The sequence below is a fragment of the Jaculus jaculus genome, chromosome 6, assembly GCF_020740685.1.
Source record: "Jaculus jaculus isolate mJacJac1 chromosome 6, mJacJac1.mat.Y.cur, whole genome shotgun sequence".
In the NCBI taxonomy this organism is placed as follows: domain Eukaryota; kingdom Metazoa; phylum Chordata; class Mammalia; order Rodentia; family Dipodidae; genus Jaculus; species Jaculus jaculus.
The window spans coordinates 35384073-35404925 of record NC_059107.1 but is presented as its reverse complement, the minus strand read 5'-3'; the positions used below and the strand labels follow the sequence as shown (position 1 = coordinate 35404925).

The window sequence follows — 20853 nt, the reverse complement described above, 5'->3', positions numbered from 1 at the left end:
TTTTAGTTCATAAGAAAAATTGTGTATGATTACCAAGTACACCATTACGATTTGAAATATGTATATATTATTGAATGGCTAAATTGTGCAAACTGACATATGTATTATTACCTCAAATACTTATTTTTTGTGGTGGGAACATGTAAAACTTTTACTTTTAATGAGATTTTCAGCAATCCAACATGTTGTTAACGGTTATCACATACTGCCGCCATATGATACAGAGGGTCTCTTGAAATTAGTCCTCCTTTGATCAGCGTCTTCATAATCATCTTCCAGCCCCTTCCCCAGCCCCAGTCTCTGCTTACCACCGCTGACTCCACTGTCTGTCCCTGTGATTTGGTTTCAGATCTCACATGCAAATGAGGTCCTACAGGATTTATTCCTGGATTATTTTACTAACATAATGTCCCTTTGGTTCAACAGTGGTGCAAATGACAAGGTTTCCTTCCTTTTGGACACTAAATAATATTCTGCTGTGTGTACACCCCACATTCTCTTCATCTTTTCACCTCTTGATAGACACAGGCTGACTCCATATCTGAGCCATAGTGATCTAGCACTGCAGCCTACGTGGAGTTGCAGATATCTTCTCGACAAGTTGATTTCATGTCCTTGTCATGCATACTCAGTAGAGGGATTGTCATATCATATGGCAGTCTTACTTTTAACTTCATGAGGAAATTCCCTTCTGCCCTCCAAAATGATTATACTTAGAAGAACAGAAGCTTAACTGTTTTTTTTTTTCAAATTTGCTCTGTTATACTTTATTTTGAGTCATGTCTAAAAACGTATGTTTACCTAACATATACTTTCTTCTCCATTCACTCTGAAAGCATAACAAGTTTTCGGCTTTGTAATGGAGGCCTGTGATCCATTTTGAGATTTATAAAAACATGTAGTATGGTATATTTTATATATGAATGGATATGTTTATAAATGAACATGTTTCAAGTATTTTATATGTGAATGTTTGTGTGGGAAAGATCCTTCTTTGGATACTCAATGACCCTGTCAATTTTGTTGTAAATAACTGACTACGTATGTGTTGGTCTGTTTCTGTTCTGTTCCTTTCATGGGTGTATCTCTCCTGATACCGATATCATGTTGTCTTGATGCTAATTTTAGGTCCTGGGGTACTGTGAATGCCCCAGGTTTGTCTTCAATGTTGCTTCTGCTATTCTAGTTCCCTTAAGTTTTACAGTCAGCTGAATTACTTTTATAAAAAAGCTGTAAGAGATGGTTGGGGTTGTATGCAGGCTCTAGATCAATGTGGGGAGTTGCTGTCTTAATAGTGAATCTTCTGTGGTTTTGTGTGCTTCCTGAGCAAGTTTGAGGGCCTAAGACCACTGGAGTTTGAATCTCCAAATCCCACATAAACAGGTGGGCTCAATGACCACACACACCTGTAACCCCAGTCCTGCAGGAAAGCAGAGATCCTAGAAATGTCTGAGGCCGCTTCCTCCAGCCTCAAGCTCTGGAATCAGTAAATAGACTCTGGCTCAAAAACAAGACTGGTCAGAAGATGGGGTGGAACACCCAAATTCCAGCCACTTAGGTGAGCACCCCTTGGCTGCATGTGAGTGTATGGGGCGCCACAGCACAGCACACCCTTACACACATATCACACAGCATAGCACACTCCTATATACACACCTCACAGCATACCACACCCTTATAAACATACTGCACAGCACACACATACAAGCAAAAAAAGAAGAAAACCAACAACACCCACAGCATCTCTTCTGATCCTCACCCACAGTTCTCCCACAGTGTATATCTCCTTTTATTTGTTCTTTAGTTTCTCTCAGTGGTGACTTTATAATTGTCCAAGTCTGAGTTTTGCATGTCCATTGTCAGATTTGTCTATAGGTATTTGATGGGTTTTGATACAAATATAAGTATTCTTTTCTATTTTCACTTTTATTTTGGCAAGACTCAGGATTGAACCTAGGAATCTGCATTTGCTAGGCAAGCACTCTAACCATGTCTCGAGCCCTGATGATGTCTTAAGTCAGTTTTAAATATTTTGTTTTTATTTATTTATTTATTTGACAGAGAGAAAGAGGGAGAAAGAGAGGGAGAGAGAGAGAGAGAATGGGCACCCCAGGGCTTCCAACCACTGCAAACAAACTCCAGACGCATGTGTCCCCTTGTGCATCTGGCTTACATGGGTCCTGGGGAATTGAACTGGGATCCTTTGGCTTTACAGACAAATGCCTTAACTGCTAAGCCATCCCTCCAGCCCAGCTCCCAGTTTATAATAGTCCATTGCATGTATGTAGAAATGTGCCTGATGAGAAAGGTTGTTCAATGGAGACAAAAAGGTGAGGGGGTGATGCAGCACTGGGTTTTGAATAGTAAGGGTAGTTTTAGGAGTGTACTGAGTGCCCTTATTTGGGCATTGGACACATAGTTAGGGTTTCCTTCTACAGTATGAGCTTCTCTACTAAACCATCAGTTCTGTGGCAGCAGGCACTGCCCATCTGTGTCCTTGGCACACAGCCCAGATCCTGGCACAGGATGGGCAGTATTAAGGATTTTCATGAATGGCAAGAGAGATGGTTTTAAAGAAATAACATTATGCAGCCTGTTTTATACTACCCCATGTCCTCCCCCCTGGAAGCTTTTAGCATTCATGTATGTGCTTGGCATGGCTGTAGTATGGGTCTATGTCCTAGTGTGTGTCTCCCTTTGGTCACTAATGTAGCATGCCCCTATGGCATTTGGCTCAGCTCACAAAGTCAGCAACATCCAACAAAACCAGCTGTCACATCCCCTGGGGGATCAGACTAAACAAACACAAGACTGTCAGCTATCATTAATTCATTACGCGAACTCATTCACTTACGAGTTCTCTCGTCCAACACAGTCCATGGAGAAGTCACTCATGGCCCAGCACTGGGGTAGGTGCTAGCGTGACAACGATTCATAAACTGGTCCCTTCTCCACGACAGAAGTGAAGGTTCCGCGGCAGCACAGTCTACAGGTGCCACAGTGTGTGAATGCACAAGAAGCTCACGGGCACTGGGGAGTCACAGTGAGCAGCGCTTGCAGGGGCTGGTGCTGACAGAGCCAGCTAAGCGAAGGCACGTTTTCTGGGGTGCTCCCCCCTGGGGACTGACCCACACTCTCTGATGGTTCCTCACAGTAACAAATGCTTGCTTCCTTGCTTCTTCCTGAGCCATTATTCTTACCATCAACACAGTGACACAAACAGTAGTGTTACCTATATCCAGTGACTTAGTAGCTTAGTATGCTAGGCTAAAGATCAAATAGTCCCTGTGTCATTTTGTCTTCTTGGTGGTCCTGGGAGCTGTGCTGTTGGAGAAGACTGAGTGGCCTTTTGCACCTTTTAGACGGCAGAGGCAGGACTTGAACCCATGACTGGTAGATCAGCCTAGGCTTTCAAGCACTGTACAGTGCTCCCCCCTACAGCCGTGGCTATGGTAGGTCTCAGTGACTGAGCACTTAGCGTGTGCCCGACATGGGGCTAAGTGATTTACATTTATTATGTCATTCTCATGATTGTCCTTATCTCCAGTTTGAAGGTAGAGAAATTAGATCTTCAGTTCATCACCTACTCACTGTGGCTTATATCAAGTACTGTATTCCAGCTTGCTTGATTAATGTTACATTGACTATTTCAGAGTTGCTTTTTCTTTTTTGAGGCAAGCCCAACAGGCTGGCCTTTATCTATTTATTTATTTTTAATGTGAGAGAGCAAGAGAGAGAGAGAGAGAATTGGCATGCCAGGGCCTCAGCCACTGTAAGTGAACTCCACACCTGTGTGCCTTCTTGTGCGCATGGGCAGCCTTGTGCACTTGCATCATCTTTTGTGCATCTGGCTTATGTGGGACCTGGAGAGTCGAACATGGGTCCTTAGGCTTTACAGGAAAATGCTTTAACTGCTAAGCCGTCTCTCCAGCCCTCAAAGTTTCTTTTCTAAAACTTATTTTTATTTATTCAAGAGAGAGAGAGAGAGAGAGAGAGAGAGAGAGAGAGAGAGGGAGAGGGAGAGAATGGGTTTGCCAGGGCCTCTTGCCACTTGAAACAAACTCCAGATACATGTGACACTTTATGCATCTGACTTTACGTGGGTACTGGGGAATGGAACCTGGGCCATCAGGCTCTGCAAGCAAGTGCCTTCAACTGCTGAGCCATCCTTCCAGCCCAACTGTCTCACAGTTCCTATGGACAGGTGTTCCAGAGTGGTTTTGTTGAGTGGTGCTGGCTCTGGGTCTCATGAAGCCAAATTGGTGGTCAGGACTACAGTTCGACAAGGGTCTGTTTGCAGAGGGCCTCACTCACACGGATGCTGGCAGACCTCTGTTTCTTGCCACATGGGCCTCAGGACAGGGTAGTTGGTCCCCCTCATAGTGAGAGGGAGCACACCCAAGGCATAAGCATCAGCCTTTTCATAATTTCAAAAAGAGTCCCACCTCCCTCTGCCTGTTTTCCAAGAGGAGGGGGCTTAAGTCCCATGCCTGTGTGTAGGAAGATCAAAATTTTCCGACCTGGCTTTAAAGCACAGCCAGTTGATGGCTGATCTAATTCATGACAAGTGTGATTGACTCCATTCTACAGCATGGCCTCTCCATCCACAAAAACCTTTCAGCTGGGTGCTTTGTGGAACGAAGCCTAAGCCTTGCCCTCTACGAAGTCTCTCTGAGGAGGTAAGATAGAAGTTGTCAGTGACCAAATAGGTAGAAGGAGAGGAGACACTTGACTAGATGAAGGAACAGACCTGGGGAATTCCAAGCCAGGCTGCTCGGGGCTTTTACAAGCTCTGTGCACATTGGCTTTCTGACAGACCCGTTAACACAGATGAAGTGCTGGAGAGATCTGCACTATCCTCAGCTGTGAATGTGTTTGCCAGCCAAGTCCTTTTTCTTAAAGGAACAGAATCCCTTGGGATAGCCACTGAGTTAGGTAATAAGGGTGTTTTTCCTGAGCCGCGGATGTGAAGATCATCTTGACACGTTCATGCTGGCACGGCTAACAGCATCATCCAGGCTCCCACACATTCACCACCCAGCACTTTCCCCGAGGCTAGGTTGCCAGGGACAACCAGAGGCTGTCTCTCAGCCGCTCTGAACCCTCCTACGCTGCCCTGCTCCACAGATGGAAGATATAAACGAAACATTTGGAAATGTACCGAACCTGGCACTTAGCCCGGTCATTCTAGGTCACTTGGCATCTCTGTCCACCTCTTTAAAAATGACACCAAAAGCCATTTGGGCTGGAAAGTGGGCAGGTCGCTCCCGAGTTGGGCTGTCCTGTTTTTGGTTCATAGTGTTGGAAGCAGAAGCTGTTGGCAGGTGGGTGCAGTGACCACACCTCCGGCCCAGGTCCCTTGCTTGGCACCATCTGTCTTCCATATTGTTCCATGTCCTGGCAGTCACCCTGGGGTCCTACGAAAGCCCTGTCATCACTCCTGGGATTCATGGTATCCCCTCCCCCTGCCTTATGCAGAGACATATGTGTTATTTCCTACCATTTTCAGGAGGGTTTTTTTTTTTAAATTTAAGATTATTTATTTATTTGCAAGGTCTCATTTTTGCCCAGCCTGACCTGGAACTCACTCTGTAACCCAGGTTGGCTTCAAACTCATAGCAATGTCCCTACTTCAGCCTCACCAGTGTTGGGATTAAAGGTGTATGCCACCATGCCTGGTGTCTTTTACTTTAAGTTTAGAGAGATTTTATTAGATTAAAAGGAGGAAAGAGGAGAGAATATAGACAGTGCTTGCCCATGAGAAGGCAGGAGGAACAGAGTAAAGCCCACCTAGAAATGTAGATTGGAGTCATCTGTAGGTTCTGAATGGGGACTGATCCTTTCAGGATCCTATTCCTGAAGGAAAGGGGAACTCCTTTCTACAGAGGGGTTCAGCTTGAGTTGAAGGAAAAATAGAATTTTTTTTTTTTTCGAGGTAGGGTCTCACTCTGGCTCAGGCTGACCTAGAATTAACTTTGTAGTCTCAGGGTGGCCTCAAACTCACAGTGATCCTCCTACCTCTGCCTCCCGAGTGCTAGGATTAAAGGTGTATACTACCACGCCTGGCTTTTTTGTTTGTTTTTTTGAGATAGGGTCTCACTCTAGCCCAAGCTGACGTGGAATTCACTATGTAATCTCAAGGTGGCCTCAAACACCCGGTGCTTCTCCTACCTCTGCCTCCCGAGTGCTGGGATTAAAGGCGTGCACCACCATGCCTGGCTGAAATCTTGTTTTTAATAGCAATTTTAAAATTTGTAATAATGAAAGCCAGCATTAACCTATTGACAAATGTACACATTGGTGCTTACTATTTACCAAGTGCTGAATTAGTGTTTTATATCACTCAAGCCTACTGACACTCATGAGAAACACCCTGTCATCCAGATAATGCAGGCACTGAAATGGGGCTTAGCAAGGTTAAATGACTTGCTTGTGGTGACACAGTTTGCAATGGGTGCCTCTCTGATCTAGATGTGCCTGACCTCCAAGCCCATGTTTTCTTCAGTCTTCCATCTCTACCCTTTGGTTTTGCCCTTCTGCTGCCTGGTTCTCAGACCTCCCCATACTATTTCTGCACCTTGCCTGTCAACCCTTGCCAGGAATCTGCATGGACAAGTCTTCTGGCTCAACTGGACACTCACTCCTTCGGATGAATTTTTGGTGTTAGCCCTGCGGCCCCACGCACCAGGGTAAGAGAGACTCTGGCTTCCTGCCCTGGCCCGAGGGACCGACTGGCTGGGCCTGCCTGCTGCCCAGCTCACCAATCCTGGAAGAGAGTCTGGACACACGCCACTCTTGCCCCATGGAGAACGTGTGCACAGCCTAGGTAGATCGCCCGAGTGGAGATTCCAGTGATTCATACAGTCCCATGGCTAGGGGAAGTGTCTTGATCTAAGTGCAGGGCAGAAAGCTCTGCCCTGCTCACCAGCGGTTCCTTTCCATGGCTGGTCTTGGCACATAAGGGCTCTTAGACACAGGCTGACTGGGATTTCGGTGAAGGGCCCTTATGCTTTTAGAGTTTTAGTCACACTGGTGGAATTGGAACGATCGACATAAAAGGGTGTTGTATATGTGTTTAAAAACTTGTTATGCTGGAAATTTCCTTTCTATCCTTTTTAAGAAATCACCCAGTCTTTCAGTAGTCTTAAGTGTTTTCCTTAAGGGGTGTCCAGTAACCAACCTGCCTCAGTGACATGCATCTGGGCCTTATTGTTTTTAAAATTTTTATTTATGAGAGAGAGAGAGTATTAGTGCGCCAGGGTTTCTTGACACCACAAATGACCTCCAGATACATGTGCCACTTGGTGCATCCAAGTCCGTCCATGGTATGTCACCCAGGAGTCTCAGTCATCCGAACTTCTGCATCCCTCAACACAGTGACAGCAGACCTGAGGTCAGGATTCTGAGGTACCCTGCAAGACTCCCAAGTACACTGTGGTCCTCGGGGTGGACTGATTCAATGATCACTGAACTAGAACTATTCTTACCCTTGAATTGATCCCTATTCCTGTCATGATTCGAATCATTCCTACCCAGCGTTACCCTGAAGAATAAATTATTAAAACCAAAACAGTGATCATGGCCGGGTATGATAGGATTCCATGTGTCTGTGGACCCCCCTAACTCAGAAGGTTGAGGCAGGAGGATTACTTGAATCCAAGAGTTTGGTGAAAGTTTGGCAACATAGTTAGTCAACACTGTCCTTGTAAAAACAAAACAAAACAAAACAAAACAAAAACCAATGATCATCCAAGCAATTGATTTGATTCCATGATTCCATAATCTCTGTTAAAGGCATCCTTAAATCTAGTAAACTGAGACTTAGGAGTGCTAATAAAGAAAGAAGTATGAGCTGGGGTGATGGCTCAGCAGTAGAAAGTTTACCTGTGAAGCCTACTGGCCTGGGCTCAGTTCTCCAGCATCTACATAAAGCTAGACACAAAAAGTGGAGCATCTGTCTGGCATTCATTTGCAGCAGCAAGAAACCATACCTCCTGCAAATAAATATAATGATAATTTTTTTTTTTTTTTGGTTTTTCGAGGTAGGGTTTCACTCTAGCCCAGGCTGACCTGGAATTTACTATGTAGTCTCAGGGTGACCTCAAACTCACAGTGATCCTCCTACCTCTGCCTCCCAAGTGCTGGGATTAAAGTCATGTGCCACCACACCCAGCTTAATAATACATTTTTAAAAAGAAAGAGGGTTGTTCAAATGGCTTAGTGGTTAAAGGCACTTGCCTACTAAGCCTGATGGCCCCAGTTAGATTCCCTAGTACCCATGCAAAGTCAGACACATGCATCTGGAGTTCATTTTCAGTGGCAAGAAGACCTGGAGTCTCCATTCTTTCTCTCTCCCCCCGACCCTGCTTGTAAATAAATAAAGCATTTTCAAAAAGGGCCTTCAAAAAATGACTGCTGGGACAGGAGAGTTGGCTTGGCAGTTAAGGTGCTTGCCTGCAAAGCCTAAGGACCCATGTAAGTGTGCAAGGTCACACATGTGCACAAGGTGGTGCATGCGTCTGGAGTTCAATTGCAGTGTCTGGTGGCCTTAGCATGCTAATTCATTCTCTCTCTCTCATAAAAAGTGATTGCTGAACTACCTGTGCCTGAGTGTTTCTGGACAAAAACAAAACAAAACAAGGGCCTGTTAAAGAAAGTGGTTCAATCCTCATCTTGCTCTGACGCCTTGTGGTCTTACACAACTAGGTCTGTAATTTCGGAAATGTAACGCATGTAGACTTTGGGAATACTCTTGTTTGACTAATTGGTCATTAGGATCAGGTAACTATGGAAACTGTAGCATTCCTGTAGCATTCAAGAGAAGACATTTATTCTTTTTACTCTGTATAATCAATACAGGTGGGAACAGGGCTCCTGATATGATAGGTTCTTGCAAAAACTGCTATAAAAATTGTATTTCTTCTGTCTGCAATGGAAGTGGAATACATCTTTGCTCTTCCTTCTTGCCCTGAGCTCCCTCCAACATGGATGGTGTCAACCTACACATACCTTGATGCCACTTCTCACATCCTCGTAGAAGTAGGTTTGAAAATGTTTTTATAAGTACAAAGGCGTGTGGATTTTGAAACTTTGTCATATAGTTTATGTTTTTATGAGGCAGGGTCTCGTTCTAGCCCAGGCTAACCTGGAATTCACTATGTAGGCCCAGGCTGGTCTTGAACTCATGGCAATCCTCCTACCTCTGCCTCCTGAGTGCTGGGATTAAAGGTGTACGACACCATGCCCAGCTATATGTTGTTTTTATACTCAGGCTTTATTTAAGAAAGGAAGTTTTCTATTTCTGCAATATGGTTTCTGTGTTAGTATGAAAATTCCCAGAGACAAGTCTGTCTCATATACATATGCCCTCTCTGACCATGGTAAGAAAATCTCTGGGCTATGAGATTTCCTAAAAGCTGGAGCAGTTTTTAATGAAACCCAATGTCTTATACAAGGAATTAGAAACTCTTTGCTTTGAGTGGATGTGTCAAAAGATGAAAAAAAAAAAAAACATACTTGCTTTTTTTAAAAATGTTGTTTGTTTTCTTTAGTGTTTCCAAAATTGTAGTCTGGTGTTTCAACATGCCTTAACGAAAGTAACACTCCAGTTTTGTGTTGCTTTCGTTTAACTATGTGTTTTTCCATTCAATGCCTGCATGTGCTATTCACCTTAAAAAGAGTATTTTATTTATTTATGAGAGACAGAGAGAGAGAGAGAGAGAGAGAGAGAGAGAGAGAGAGAGGGAGGGAGGGAGGGAGAGAGAACAAACCAGGGCCTTTTGCCACTGCATACAAACTTCAGACATATGCACCACTTTGTGCATCTGGCTTTATGTGGGTACTGAGGAGTCGAACCCAGGCCATCAGGTTTTGTAAGCCTTTAACACTGAGCAATCTCCCCAGCCCATACTATATATTTTAATTCATTCATTCTTTGTTTCTGTCTTTCGTGAGTGTGTGTGTGTGTGTGTGTGTGTGTGTGTGTGTGTGTGTGTGTTGGGACCTCTTGACATTGCAAATGAATGCCAAATACTTGTGCCTTTTTTTTTTTTTTTTTTTTTTTTTTTGCATCTGGCTTATGTGGGTGGCTTTGGAATTGCACCTAGGCCAGCAGGCTTTGCAAGCAAACGCCTTTAACTGCTGAGCCACCTTCCCAGACCCCATTTTTGGTTTCAGATAAATATTTGATTCCTCAACTTTACAGGGCAACATAAGGACATATGATTGTGTTGGTGATGGAGGCAGGTAAATTCCTTGCTCTGGCTCTAAGTGGGAGGCCAAGTCACTGACGGTGACGCCACAGGGCAGAGCACTTTGGGCAGGTGAGAGCCCAGTGGATTTGACATGGAACTTAGACACAGAAGACAGAGAAGTGCATAAAAAGATTAAGATAACTAGGCGTTAAAGAAAGACTTTGGAAGACATGTCTGCAGTAGAAGGATTGTGTGTGCAAGACTGGGAGGTGGTTGCAGTCTTGTGGAAGACACTTAAAGGCTGGTTTTATTTCCAGAAAGCAGAAATCATAGAAAGTTTGCAGGACATGTTGCCTTCAACTTACCTTTACTGTCTCAAAACCAGTACAGCACAAGTCCTAGGGATGTTTGTGAACATAGAGCAAGCCTCTCCTCCCTGGAGGAGGGAGTTGGGCATTGTCTGAAGTTTTCTAAGAGGCTGAGTTCATTAACATCCCCATGGGAACCTTCCCATGACTGCCTACTTCAACAAAGAATTAATGGTGGGAAGTAATGTAGACTCCAACTAAAAAGAGGCTATCCTTTGGCCCAAAGCAGTGGGCTCTGAGCCGAAGCTTTTGGGAAAGCCAAATGAAGAATCCTGAAAGCAGCCCCAGCTCAGGCCAGACCTACCAGTCTTAGGTTGCCCTGTAAGGGTTTATAAGGCAGACATGATTTCTGAGCTTTGAAGACGTTGCGACTCACATGTGGATCACAAGCACTGTGGACAGACTCATGGTGCATGCATGGTTGATCTTGAGTGATGGATGTCAGCTCTGGATTTTTCTCCTGAGGTTTGTTTACCTGTGAGCATACACAGGTGTGGATGACCATGCCTCTGCTCTAAAATCCATCATAGGGAGTAGAAAGTGCCATAATAAATCAGCATGGCGTGTCATCAGGAAATCCATATAAACCATGGACAGGAAATACTTATTATCATGGACAGGAAATGCTTCAGGATCAGTACATCACCCAGAGCTTGTTAGAATCGCAGATTCTCGTCTACAGCCATAGCCCCCTCAACATGTCTGATTTCTTTTGCTCTCAGAAGCTAAGGAGGGTTGGGCGTGGTTAGTGCTTGGATGGGAGAAACACAGCCACATTCTAGATCTATTCGGTCAGAAACCAGATTGGATGCAACAATCTGTGGATTTCACAACCCTAAAGTTTGAGAACCACTGGGTAGATCAGACAGGCTACAGGTCATGTTCAATCCTGTGGCTTGTACTGGCTAGCTGTGGCTGCTGCCCTTTTCTGTCCTCTTAAAAAGGCATATTGAGGGCTGGAGAGATGGCTTAGCAGTTAAGGTACTTGTCTGTGAAACTTAAAGGACCCAGGTTTGGTTCCCCAGGTCCCACGTTAGCCAGATGCACAAGGTGGCTCATGTGCCTGGAGTTTATTTGCAGTGGCAGGAGACCCTGGTGCACCCATTCTCTCTCACTTTATCTGCCTCTCTCTCTCAAATAAATAAAATAAAATAAAAGGTATATTGAGGGCTGGAGAGATGTCTTAGTGGTTAAAGGTACTTGCTTGCAAAAAAAAAAAAAAAGGTACTTGCTTGCAAAGTCTGCTAGTCTGGGTTCATTTCTCCAGCACCCACTTAAAGCCAGATGCAGAAAGTGGTTCATGTGTCTGGAGTTCTTTTGCATGACAAGAAGCCTGGGTGTGCCCATTCTCTTTCTTTCTCTCTCTCTTAAATAAATAAAAATATTTTTATTATTTTATTTTATTTTTTTTAATTTTTATTTATTTATTTATTTGAGAGCGACAGACACAGAGAGAAAGACAGGTAGAGGGAGAGAGAGAGAATGGGCGCGCCAGGGCTTCCAGCCTCTGCAAACGAACTCCAGACGCGTGCGCCCCCTTGTGCATCTGGCTAACGTGGGACCTGGGGAACCAAACCTCGAACCGGGGTCCTTAGGCTTCACAGGCAAGCGCTTAACCGCTACGCCATCTCTCCAGCCCTAAAAATATTTTTAAAAGGTATACTGAAATCCTAGTAAGTGATAGTCCTGTAAATGTGGACACAGTGCATTTGCACAAGTTTACTAAAATATTTAAACTATAGTCTTTATTTATTAACACCGCACATAGCAGTCACAACAACGTGGGTACCACAGTGAAATATGACTGCCCCACTAATGGGAATTATTGTCCCTTTTCTTCTTTGACCATGCTCTGTGTTAAGAAAAGCATCTAAACTGATATTTGGAAGACACACTCAAGTGCGTATATCTAGAACCAACAGCTCATAAAATAATACCCTTACTATATTTTCTGTGCTGTCCTATTAAATGTGTTCTGGTCTCAATCAATTACATTGAGAACTATGATCTGCTCTAGCAAGCAGAGGTGCGGTGAGTGTGTTTGGTCATGGACCACTAACTCCGTCTCAAGAGCAGGGGAAGGGTAGGGCCACATCTATGTGAGGTGGACTTGGGCCTCAGTGTCTACTCTGCCACTCTTTGCTGGGTGGCTTTGGGTCTTTTCCATGTGCTCTCTGAACTTTACTTTCCTCATCCATCAATGTCAATGGTAAAATGTACCTCAAAGGGTCAAGGTGACGAGAAAATGACAATACTTTGCGTGGTGTCTGGCTGAGGCCGTTCCTGTCTTACTTGTGGGATGACTACGTAGTGTTACCGCTATTTTTCAAATCATTCTCAGTTAAGTTTTGTGGTGACCACCTCTAAGCAGTACTTCACAGTAGTCTCGTATGCCACAATTAAATAAGGCCTTTCCCCTGGCAGTTTAGGCATTTAGGAATGCTTATGAGTAATCATTCCATCCTAAAAATCTATCCGTAGTGGCTCTATTTTGGAGTGGGGACAGAATGCCCACCCAGAAGCAGCTTGTGGGAGGACAGGGTATATTTTGGCTCACAATTTTGACTGGAAGCTCATCATTGGATGGTAGAGCTGAGGCTGGGCATTGCATTTTGCCACAGCAGCTAGGAGGTAATAGCAAGAGTAGGCTGATCTCTGGCAAGGGGCTGCAACACAAAGGCTCATCCCCCAGTGACCCACGTGCAGCAGGGCTCCTCCTCCCAAACTTCCACCATTTAGGGACTTAGTATGAAGCTTCCTCACAAACACATAAGGCTACCAGGGACATTTCACATTCAAACCGCCACTCTTTTCAAAATGTACCAGTTTGTTTCCATATAAAATTTAGCCCCTCCTCCACCAACCCCACGGATACTGAGGTTGTAGAGGGTAGACGTTTTAAGTGGCTTCATGGACCACCATCTTGAATGGGGCACCAGGGAAGTGTAGATCTGTGCCGTGTTTCCATGGAGGCGTGCTTGTTAGACTGTTCTTGAGTATTTGCACCTGCTGGTCACTACACGCAGCATCTCCGGAGATGAAGCCAGAAGCACGTGGAAGAAACCGGGGGTGGGTTGCCCATGAGTGCGGCTTTTGGGGAGCTCCAGCTAATGTGTACTTGTCTTTCCGGAGGTCATGATTGTGGTTGGTGGCCAGGCTCCCAAGGCAATCCGCAGCGTGGAGTGCTATGATTTTGAGGAGGACCGCTGGGATCAGATCGCGGAGCTTCCCTCCAGGAGATGCAGGGCAGGTGAGCTCTCGCGTCCGCTGAACATGGGTCCCTAGCTCCCTTCCTTGCTGGTCTCCACCCCGTGCTTGCAGGGCTATTTCTCATTCTCATGAACATCTCTACGTGTCAGGTTACCTTCCTTTCTCACCTGTGCAGCTTTTGGCTGCCTAGTCAGTCAGTATTTTTTGGGGGGGCAGCAGGGGAGAGAGTTTCAAGGTAGAGTCTCACCCTAGCCACAGCTGACCTGGAACTCACTCTGTAGTCTCAGGCCGGGTCGGGAAGTCACAGTGATTCTCCTACCTCTTCCTCCCAAGTGCTGGGATTACAGGCGTGCGCCACCACGCCCAGCTGTCAGTATTTTAGCATTATGTCGCCATGGCACATGTGTGTGTGGAGATCCAAGGACAACTTTAAAGTGTGCTGTGTTCCACTTTCTTTGAGTCAGGGTCTCTTGGGACCCTCCTGGCTCTGGCTCCCATTGTCATGGGCCCTTTGGGAACACAGACTTTGTGTCTGGCTTTTGGTGGGTATGTGAGTGTCTGAGGAATGAAACCCTGGCCACAGACTTTGCAAAAAGTGCCTTTAACCGCTGAGTTCTCTCCCCAGCCCCTGAGGTCAGTTCTTGAGAGCTCAAGCCAGTTCAGGTATTATCTCAAAATCAAGTGACGTTAAGGGAAGCAAGCAAGGGAAGAAATCCAGTGAGTTCTATAGTGACTTGAAGATATCAGAGGTTGGCCAATAAATTCTGTGGCTAGTGATTCATAGGCCTGGTTGGCCTTTCTGCGGTCACCCATCAACACGGGCAGGCAGCCACCTACCCTGACCTTTATGTCTTGCTCTTCCGTGCCTCCTCAGGTGTGGTGTTCATGGCTGGCCACGTGTACGCTGTGGGCGGGTTTAACGGCTCTCTGCGGGTGCGGACAGTGGACGTGTATGACGGGGTGAAGGACCAGTGGACGTCCATCGCCAGCATGCAGGAGCGCCGGAGCACTCTGGGAGCTGCCGTGCTCAATGATCTGCTGTATGCTGTCGGAGGCTTTGATGGCAGTACGGGTAGGTCCCGGACATGTCACCATACCCTCCCAGCCCGAGACACAGCCTTCGTGAACACTTGTGTTGTCAGTCAGTTCTAGTTCACTGCCCCAGGAACATAGCCCTGCGCACCAGTCAGCCGTGCTTCACTATAACAAAATGCAGTTCACCTCAATATAGAAAAGCCTTGGGCTGGAGAGGTGGCTTAGCGGTTAAGCTCTTGCCTGTGAAGCCTAAGGACCCCGGTTCGAGGCTCGATTTCCCAGGACCCACGTTAGCCAGATGTACAAGGGGGCGCATGCATCTGGAGTTCATTTGCAGTGGCTGGAGGCCCTGGTGCACCCATTCTCTCTCTCTCTTTCTCTCTCTCTCTATCTGCCTCTTTCTCTCTCTGTCACTCTCAAATAAATAAATAAAAATGAACAAAAAATTAAAAAGAAAGAAAAGCCTTAATTTGTCTTATAGGATTTTAAAAAATATATATTTATTGGTCATTTTTATATCTTCTTTTGAGAACTCTCTGTTCAGTTCCATAAGTTATTTTTTTTTTTTAAACAAGTCCAACAGATTGGCCATTTGCTTTTTTAATGCAAGAGAGCAAGAGTGTGAGAGAGAAACAGAGAATTGGTGTGCCAGGGCCTCCAGCCACTGTAACCAAACTCCAGACACGTGCGCCACCTAGTGTGCATGTGCGACCTTGCACACTTGCACATGGGTCCTTTGGCTTTGCAGGCAAGCACCTCAACCACTGAGCCATCTCTACAGCTCTAAAACTTCCTTTTTTTACTGACAACCTCCATACATATGTACAATGTACCTTGATCTCAACCCTCTTCTATCACCCTCCTTTTCCTCCTTCCCACACCACTGATCCCCCTCTTCCTTACAGCTAGACCCTCTTGTGTTCTTTTTATTTTGTTGTTCTTTTTCCAGGTAGGCTTTCACTGTAGCCCAGGCTGACCTGGACCTCACTCTGTAATCCTAAACTGGCCTTGCACTCACAGTGACCTTCCTACCTCCGCCTCCCGTGTGCTGGGATTAAAGGTGTGTGCCACCACACCCTTCTTCTCTTGTATTTTGATGTTATTTATTGTGTCCTCCTCCATCATCTGTGACAATATGTTGATGGGCCCAATATTATGCTGGTCTTATGCAGGTAATGACCACTGTGGGAGGTCATGTGTGGCAGCCACGCTGTGTCTGGAAGACAGTATTCCAAAACACTCCTTTCTATCCTTTGGCTCTTAGAGTCTTTCTGCCATCTGCCATCTCGTCTGCAATGGTCCCTGAGTCTTGGAGAGGGATGGTGTGGTAGAGATGTGTTCGTGCTGAACGCTCCATTGTCACTTCTTCTCAGCACTTTGATGAGTTTTGAGTCTTTCCAGTTAGTCAGTACAATCCAAGAAGAGAAGCTTCTCTAACCAAAATGAGAATATTGCCTTACAGTTTTTGAAGGTTCTAGTCTTTGGACTTGTATGGACCTGTGGTGAGGTGTTTCATCATGACAGCAGGAGGTGGCAGAGAATGTTTGCTCACTTCACAACCAGAATGCAAAAAGCAAAGAGAGAGAGAGACCCTACCATCTCTTCCAAGGGTACCCTTCTCCCAAAGACCTAAGGGCTGCTGGTTAGATCCCTCCTTCCCAAGGTTCACCACCTCCCACAATGCCGCTTGAGCACTGGCGAAACTGTTAGCATAGACACGGGCCTCTAGGACAGTCAAGGTCCACAGGCGTTGGCAGCTAGGAATATGTGGGTGGGATGCGCAGCTGCTTATATAACATGGTGGGTTCTGAGAAGACCCCTCCCCACACACATTCAGAGGAGCTCCTCCCCTTCCCTTGCATGCCTTGCAGCTTGCTTTTTTTTAAAAAATGTTTTATTTATTTATTTGAGAGCGACAGACACAGAGAGAAAGACAGATAGAGGGAGAGAGAGAGAATGGGCACGCCAGGGCTTTCAGCCTCTGCAAACGAACTCCAGACGCGTGCGCCCCCTTGTGCATCTGGCTAACGTGGGACCTGGGGAACCGAGCCTCGAACCAGGGTCCTTAGGCTTCACAGGCAAGCGCTTAACCGCTAAGCCATCTCTCCAGCCCTGAAGCTTGCTTTTTAAACACTTGGATAACCAGATGATGAAATTGCGTCTCAGACCACATGGTGGGCCAAGGCTACCCATGTGACATATGGTCCTTCCTCCTGCCCCATGGAGCCTCACAAGGCTCTGTTTCTACTGGGTATCCTTTCACTCCTTAATTTTATCTCATTTCAAAATTTCAACCTGAACCATTAGTGGACATGGACTTGGAGAGAGCGCATCCTGCATGTTACCAGGTAGATATTGCTGCAGGCAGGGGCTCTATTAACTACAGTGATCCCCCCAAGGGAGATTTAAAGAAAAAAGAATATATATATATTTTGACTCTCTCAATCTTCATTTGTGTCCTCACAATTTGCTGATATTTCTTAGCCTTTTCTTTGCAGCACTTATGTAATTCCAGAGTCTTTAAGACCATCTGAAGGCTGTCTTTGGTGAGCAGTACCTGGAAATTAAGTGAATAAAATGCTGGTGATGCATAATTTTATTTATGATGTGCTTTTGCTATAAGTAGAAGCTTGACTAAGTGATGCATTTAAAAAACAAGGGATAGGGCTGGAGAGATGGTTTAGTGGTTAAGGTGCTTGCATGTGAAACCTAAGGACCCGGGTTTGATTCCTCAGTACTCACGTAAGCCAGATTGCACAAGGTGGCACTTGCGTCTGGAATGCGTCTGCAGTGGCTAGAGGTCCTGGCATGCCTATCCCTCTCTGTATATCTGCCTCTTTCTCTTTCTCTCTCAAATACATAAATAAAGTATTTTAAAAATTGAAAAACAAACAACAATGACAAAAAGCCAAAAATCCCCGAGGGATTCTTTTTTATTTTATTTACTTATTTATTTGAGAGAGAGAAAGAGGCAATGAGAGAGGGAATGGCTGCACCAGGGCCTCTGGCCACTGCAAATGAACTCCACATGCGTGTACCACTTTGTGAAACTGGCTCACATGGGTTCTGGGGAATTGAACCTGGATCCTTAGACTTTGCTGGCAAATGTCTTAACTGCTAAGGCATTTCTCCAGCCCGGGATTCTGTTTTACTCCTGAAACAAGAATTCCAGACATTAGCAGATCTTGGCTTGGCCCAGTTGAACAAGGATTTCCAGGCCAAGTTCTTTGGGGTTTTCTTGTCTTTCCCTCATGATCACAATAAAGCCGTTATAACTCCAGCCAAGAGGTTTGGGTTCCAGGCAGTAACAAGCAGGAAGAGGTGGCGCCTATTACCAGAAAAGCAGAGGCTGTCCCCAAGACCCCATCTGATTTCTGCTTAGGTCCTAGTCACTTGGTGTCCCCTAGCTACAAGGGAATCTTAAGAAGTAAAATTTTAGCTTTCCAGCTTCTAAAGTAGAGGAAAGATCTGGGCAAAGGGGGCTGGGATAGGTGTTGAGTGAGGCGATCTCTGGTATTTACGTAGAGCCACATGATCCAACCTTCAGTGCGGTTCAGATGCACACCCTCTTCTTACCACCCAACGTGTGTATTGCTTCTTACTGTCCCCTCAGGTAGGCACAGGCCAGACAGAGGTGTGTTCAGCTGGGCATCTGGATCTGTGGCCCTGGTTTGGCCTCCCTCCAAGCTCAGTGTTCTTTCACACAACAGGGGAGGCCTGTGGCTGGGGAAGTCTCATGAGCCTCTTATCTCCTAGGTCTGGCATCAGTAGAAGCCTACAGCTATAAGACTAACGAGTGGTTCTTTGTGGCCCCAATGAACACTCGGCGGAGCAGCGTGGGAGTGGGCGTTGTGGAGGGTAAGGATGCGGGAGAGGGTGGCGGCTAGCCCTCTCCCAACCTGTGTCTCATCCTCGGTCCAGAGTTTGTGCTTGATACTTCCTTTACTGTGACTCCCTTTTTCCAGTTTCTGGCCAGGGATCCAAAGTAATAGGTAAGGAGGGCTCAGCTTCAGAAGTGAAGCTGTAAGCAGGGTCAGCAGGCTGGGAGGGAAGGAAGATCATTGAAAGGAAGTGTCAGCCCACCTCGTGACCACCTGTCAATAGCTCTGCTCAGAGTTGGGGAGGTGGGGGAATCCCTGAGTCAATATGGAAGCCAGGGATACAGTGTGGCAAGGGTGAGTGTTAATTTGGCTTTCTTAATTTGTGTTTCACATTAGCAGAGTGGTGAGAGAGACAGGTGACTATCCTGGGGATGGACATGGTGTCCCACACCTGCCTTGGCCAGGAAAGGTGTGTGGGGTGAAGCAGGAAGGAGTTGTGAGTTCAGACAGTGCTCGAAGTATGTAAAATATCTTTTATTTGTTACCCAAACCCTCTGGAAGAACATAAGTGGCAGTTAGATTTTTCTTTGTTTTCCGGATAGGAAAACTACATCCTGGAGAGGCTGAGTGATGTAACGTATTAAGATAGTAAACAGCAGGTCCTCAAACTTAGGTCTTCTGACTCCTTGCCCAGGGCTGTCTGATTGCACCCTGTCTTCAGACCATTGTCAAATGCTATTGGTAGGAGCTTCACACATATGAATTCAGTGTACCCAATGCAGAGAATGAGATCTGAGTCAAATCACCAGGATGGACAGGCCAACATGGGCAGGTTGGCATGTCCTCATGAGTGGCTAGCTGGGACATCTGTTCATTCAAACATGTAGATAGACAATCTTCATGTACACATGCAAGACCTTACACACACATGTGAGGGAAACATGCAGTGAGTTACATGTCAATAGAGTCTTTTCTCTCACTCCTTTTTCCATCTGTACCAGTACTGTTGAATTGAAATTTTCTTTTAAAGGTGCATAACTAAGCCAGTCTTCTTAGTAAGACAAGGAGTTTGTCTTTCTGCCATGGCAAATTGTTTCCTGCTTTCTTGGTGGAATAGAAATTGATTTGTCCAGCAGATTTAGGAGCCTTGTCTAGCCATCTTCCCTTTCCCCTTTTGTTCCTCAGCCAGGAATATCAAACAATAGAGCAGGGGTTAAAAATAGCAAGTCCCTGTTAATAGAGTCAAGGAGAAACCTTGAGTGGGTATTTTTTTTTTTCCAGCTGATGCAGAATTGGAAGGGTTAGAGGAGGTGCCTTTAATGGTCGTGATTTAAAGTGCTGCCCTTGACAGAAGCTTTTGTGAGCTCGCACTGTGTATGTGGAAGAAATGCTGTCTTCTGGCTTGCCCGGCGGGTATGGAGGACAGCCAGGGATTTGTCTCTCTTGCCTGTCCTACATCTGAAGCTCTTGGGCTTTGGGTCATCAAAGGGCAAGGAGAAAGTTTGTGGAGAATGTGCAGGAGGGACCAAAGTGGAGCCTGCTTCCCAGTGGCCATGAGGACACAGCTAGCTCATTCCCCTTGCCATCTTCTCGGTACCCTGGCTGTGCAGTCTGAATGACCCTTAGGAACTGCACGATGGTTTGCTATTGGTTGCCTTGGAGAATCCCTCCTTAGGGCAAGGGATAGTGAACATTCTAAGCATAGACAGAACCTTCCAGCAGAGGAGAGAGTGTGTGTTTTGGGGACAGTCCCATCTGAGCCAGCGCACACCCGTGAGTGGCCTGGACTGTGGAGGAACTACTGAGAGGTTTTGTTTGTTTCTTTGTCTTCTTAACTTTGGCCTTGTGAGGATCAAACTAGAAATGAGGGGTCTTCTCTTAAATAAATTATTTATTTGGGAGTGTGTGCATCCAAGGGCTCACCATGGTGTGTAAGTGGAGGTCAGAGGACAGCTTCAAGGTTCTCCATCTTCTTTGATATAGAGTCTTTTACTGATGCAAAGGAACTGCCAGATTGTACATGAAGCATCTGATTCAGCTGATCTGAGAGCCCTGGACTCTCCTGACTCCACCTTCCATTGTTGCAGGCGCTTTGGGATCACTGATGTTGCACTATACATATGGCTTTATATGGGTGCAGAGAAATTGAATCCCAGCTGGCATTTTGCAAGTACCTTTAGCTGCTGAGCCATCTCCTCAGCACTGAGGTGTGTCTCTTTCAAAGGG

General features: G+C 45.7%; 1 protein-coding gene across 4 annotated transcripts in view; it reads left to right on the top strand.

Annotated features, from left to right (window-relative positions):
- Klhl3 (kelch like family member 3) overlaps positions 1-20853 on the top strand; it is a 118216-nt gene that overhangs the window by 79879 nt on the left and 17484 nt on the right. For 3 of the 4 annotated variants that reach the window (XM_045152517.1, XM_045152518.1, XM_045152515.1), the window contains 3 exons: positions 13694-13811; positions 14646-14843; positions 18563-18664. In XM_045152517.1, coding sequence (XP_045008452.1) covers positions 13694-13811; positions 14646-14843; positions 18563-18664 — 418 coding nt within the window. The remainder of the gene's footprint in view (positions 1-13693; positions 13812-14645; positions 14844-18562; positions 18665-20853) is intronic. The other variant, XM_045152516.1, reaches the window with a different exon arrangement.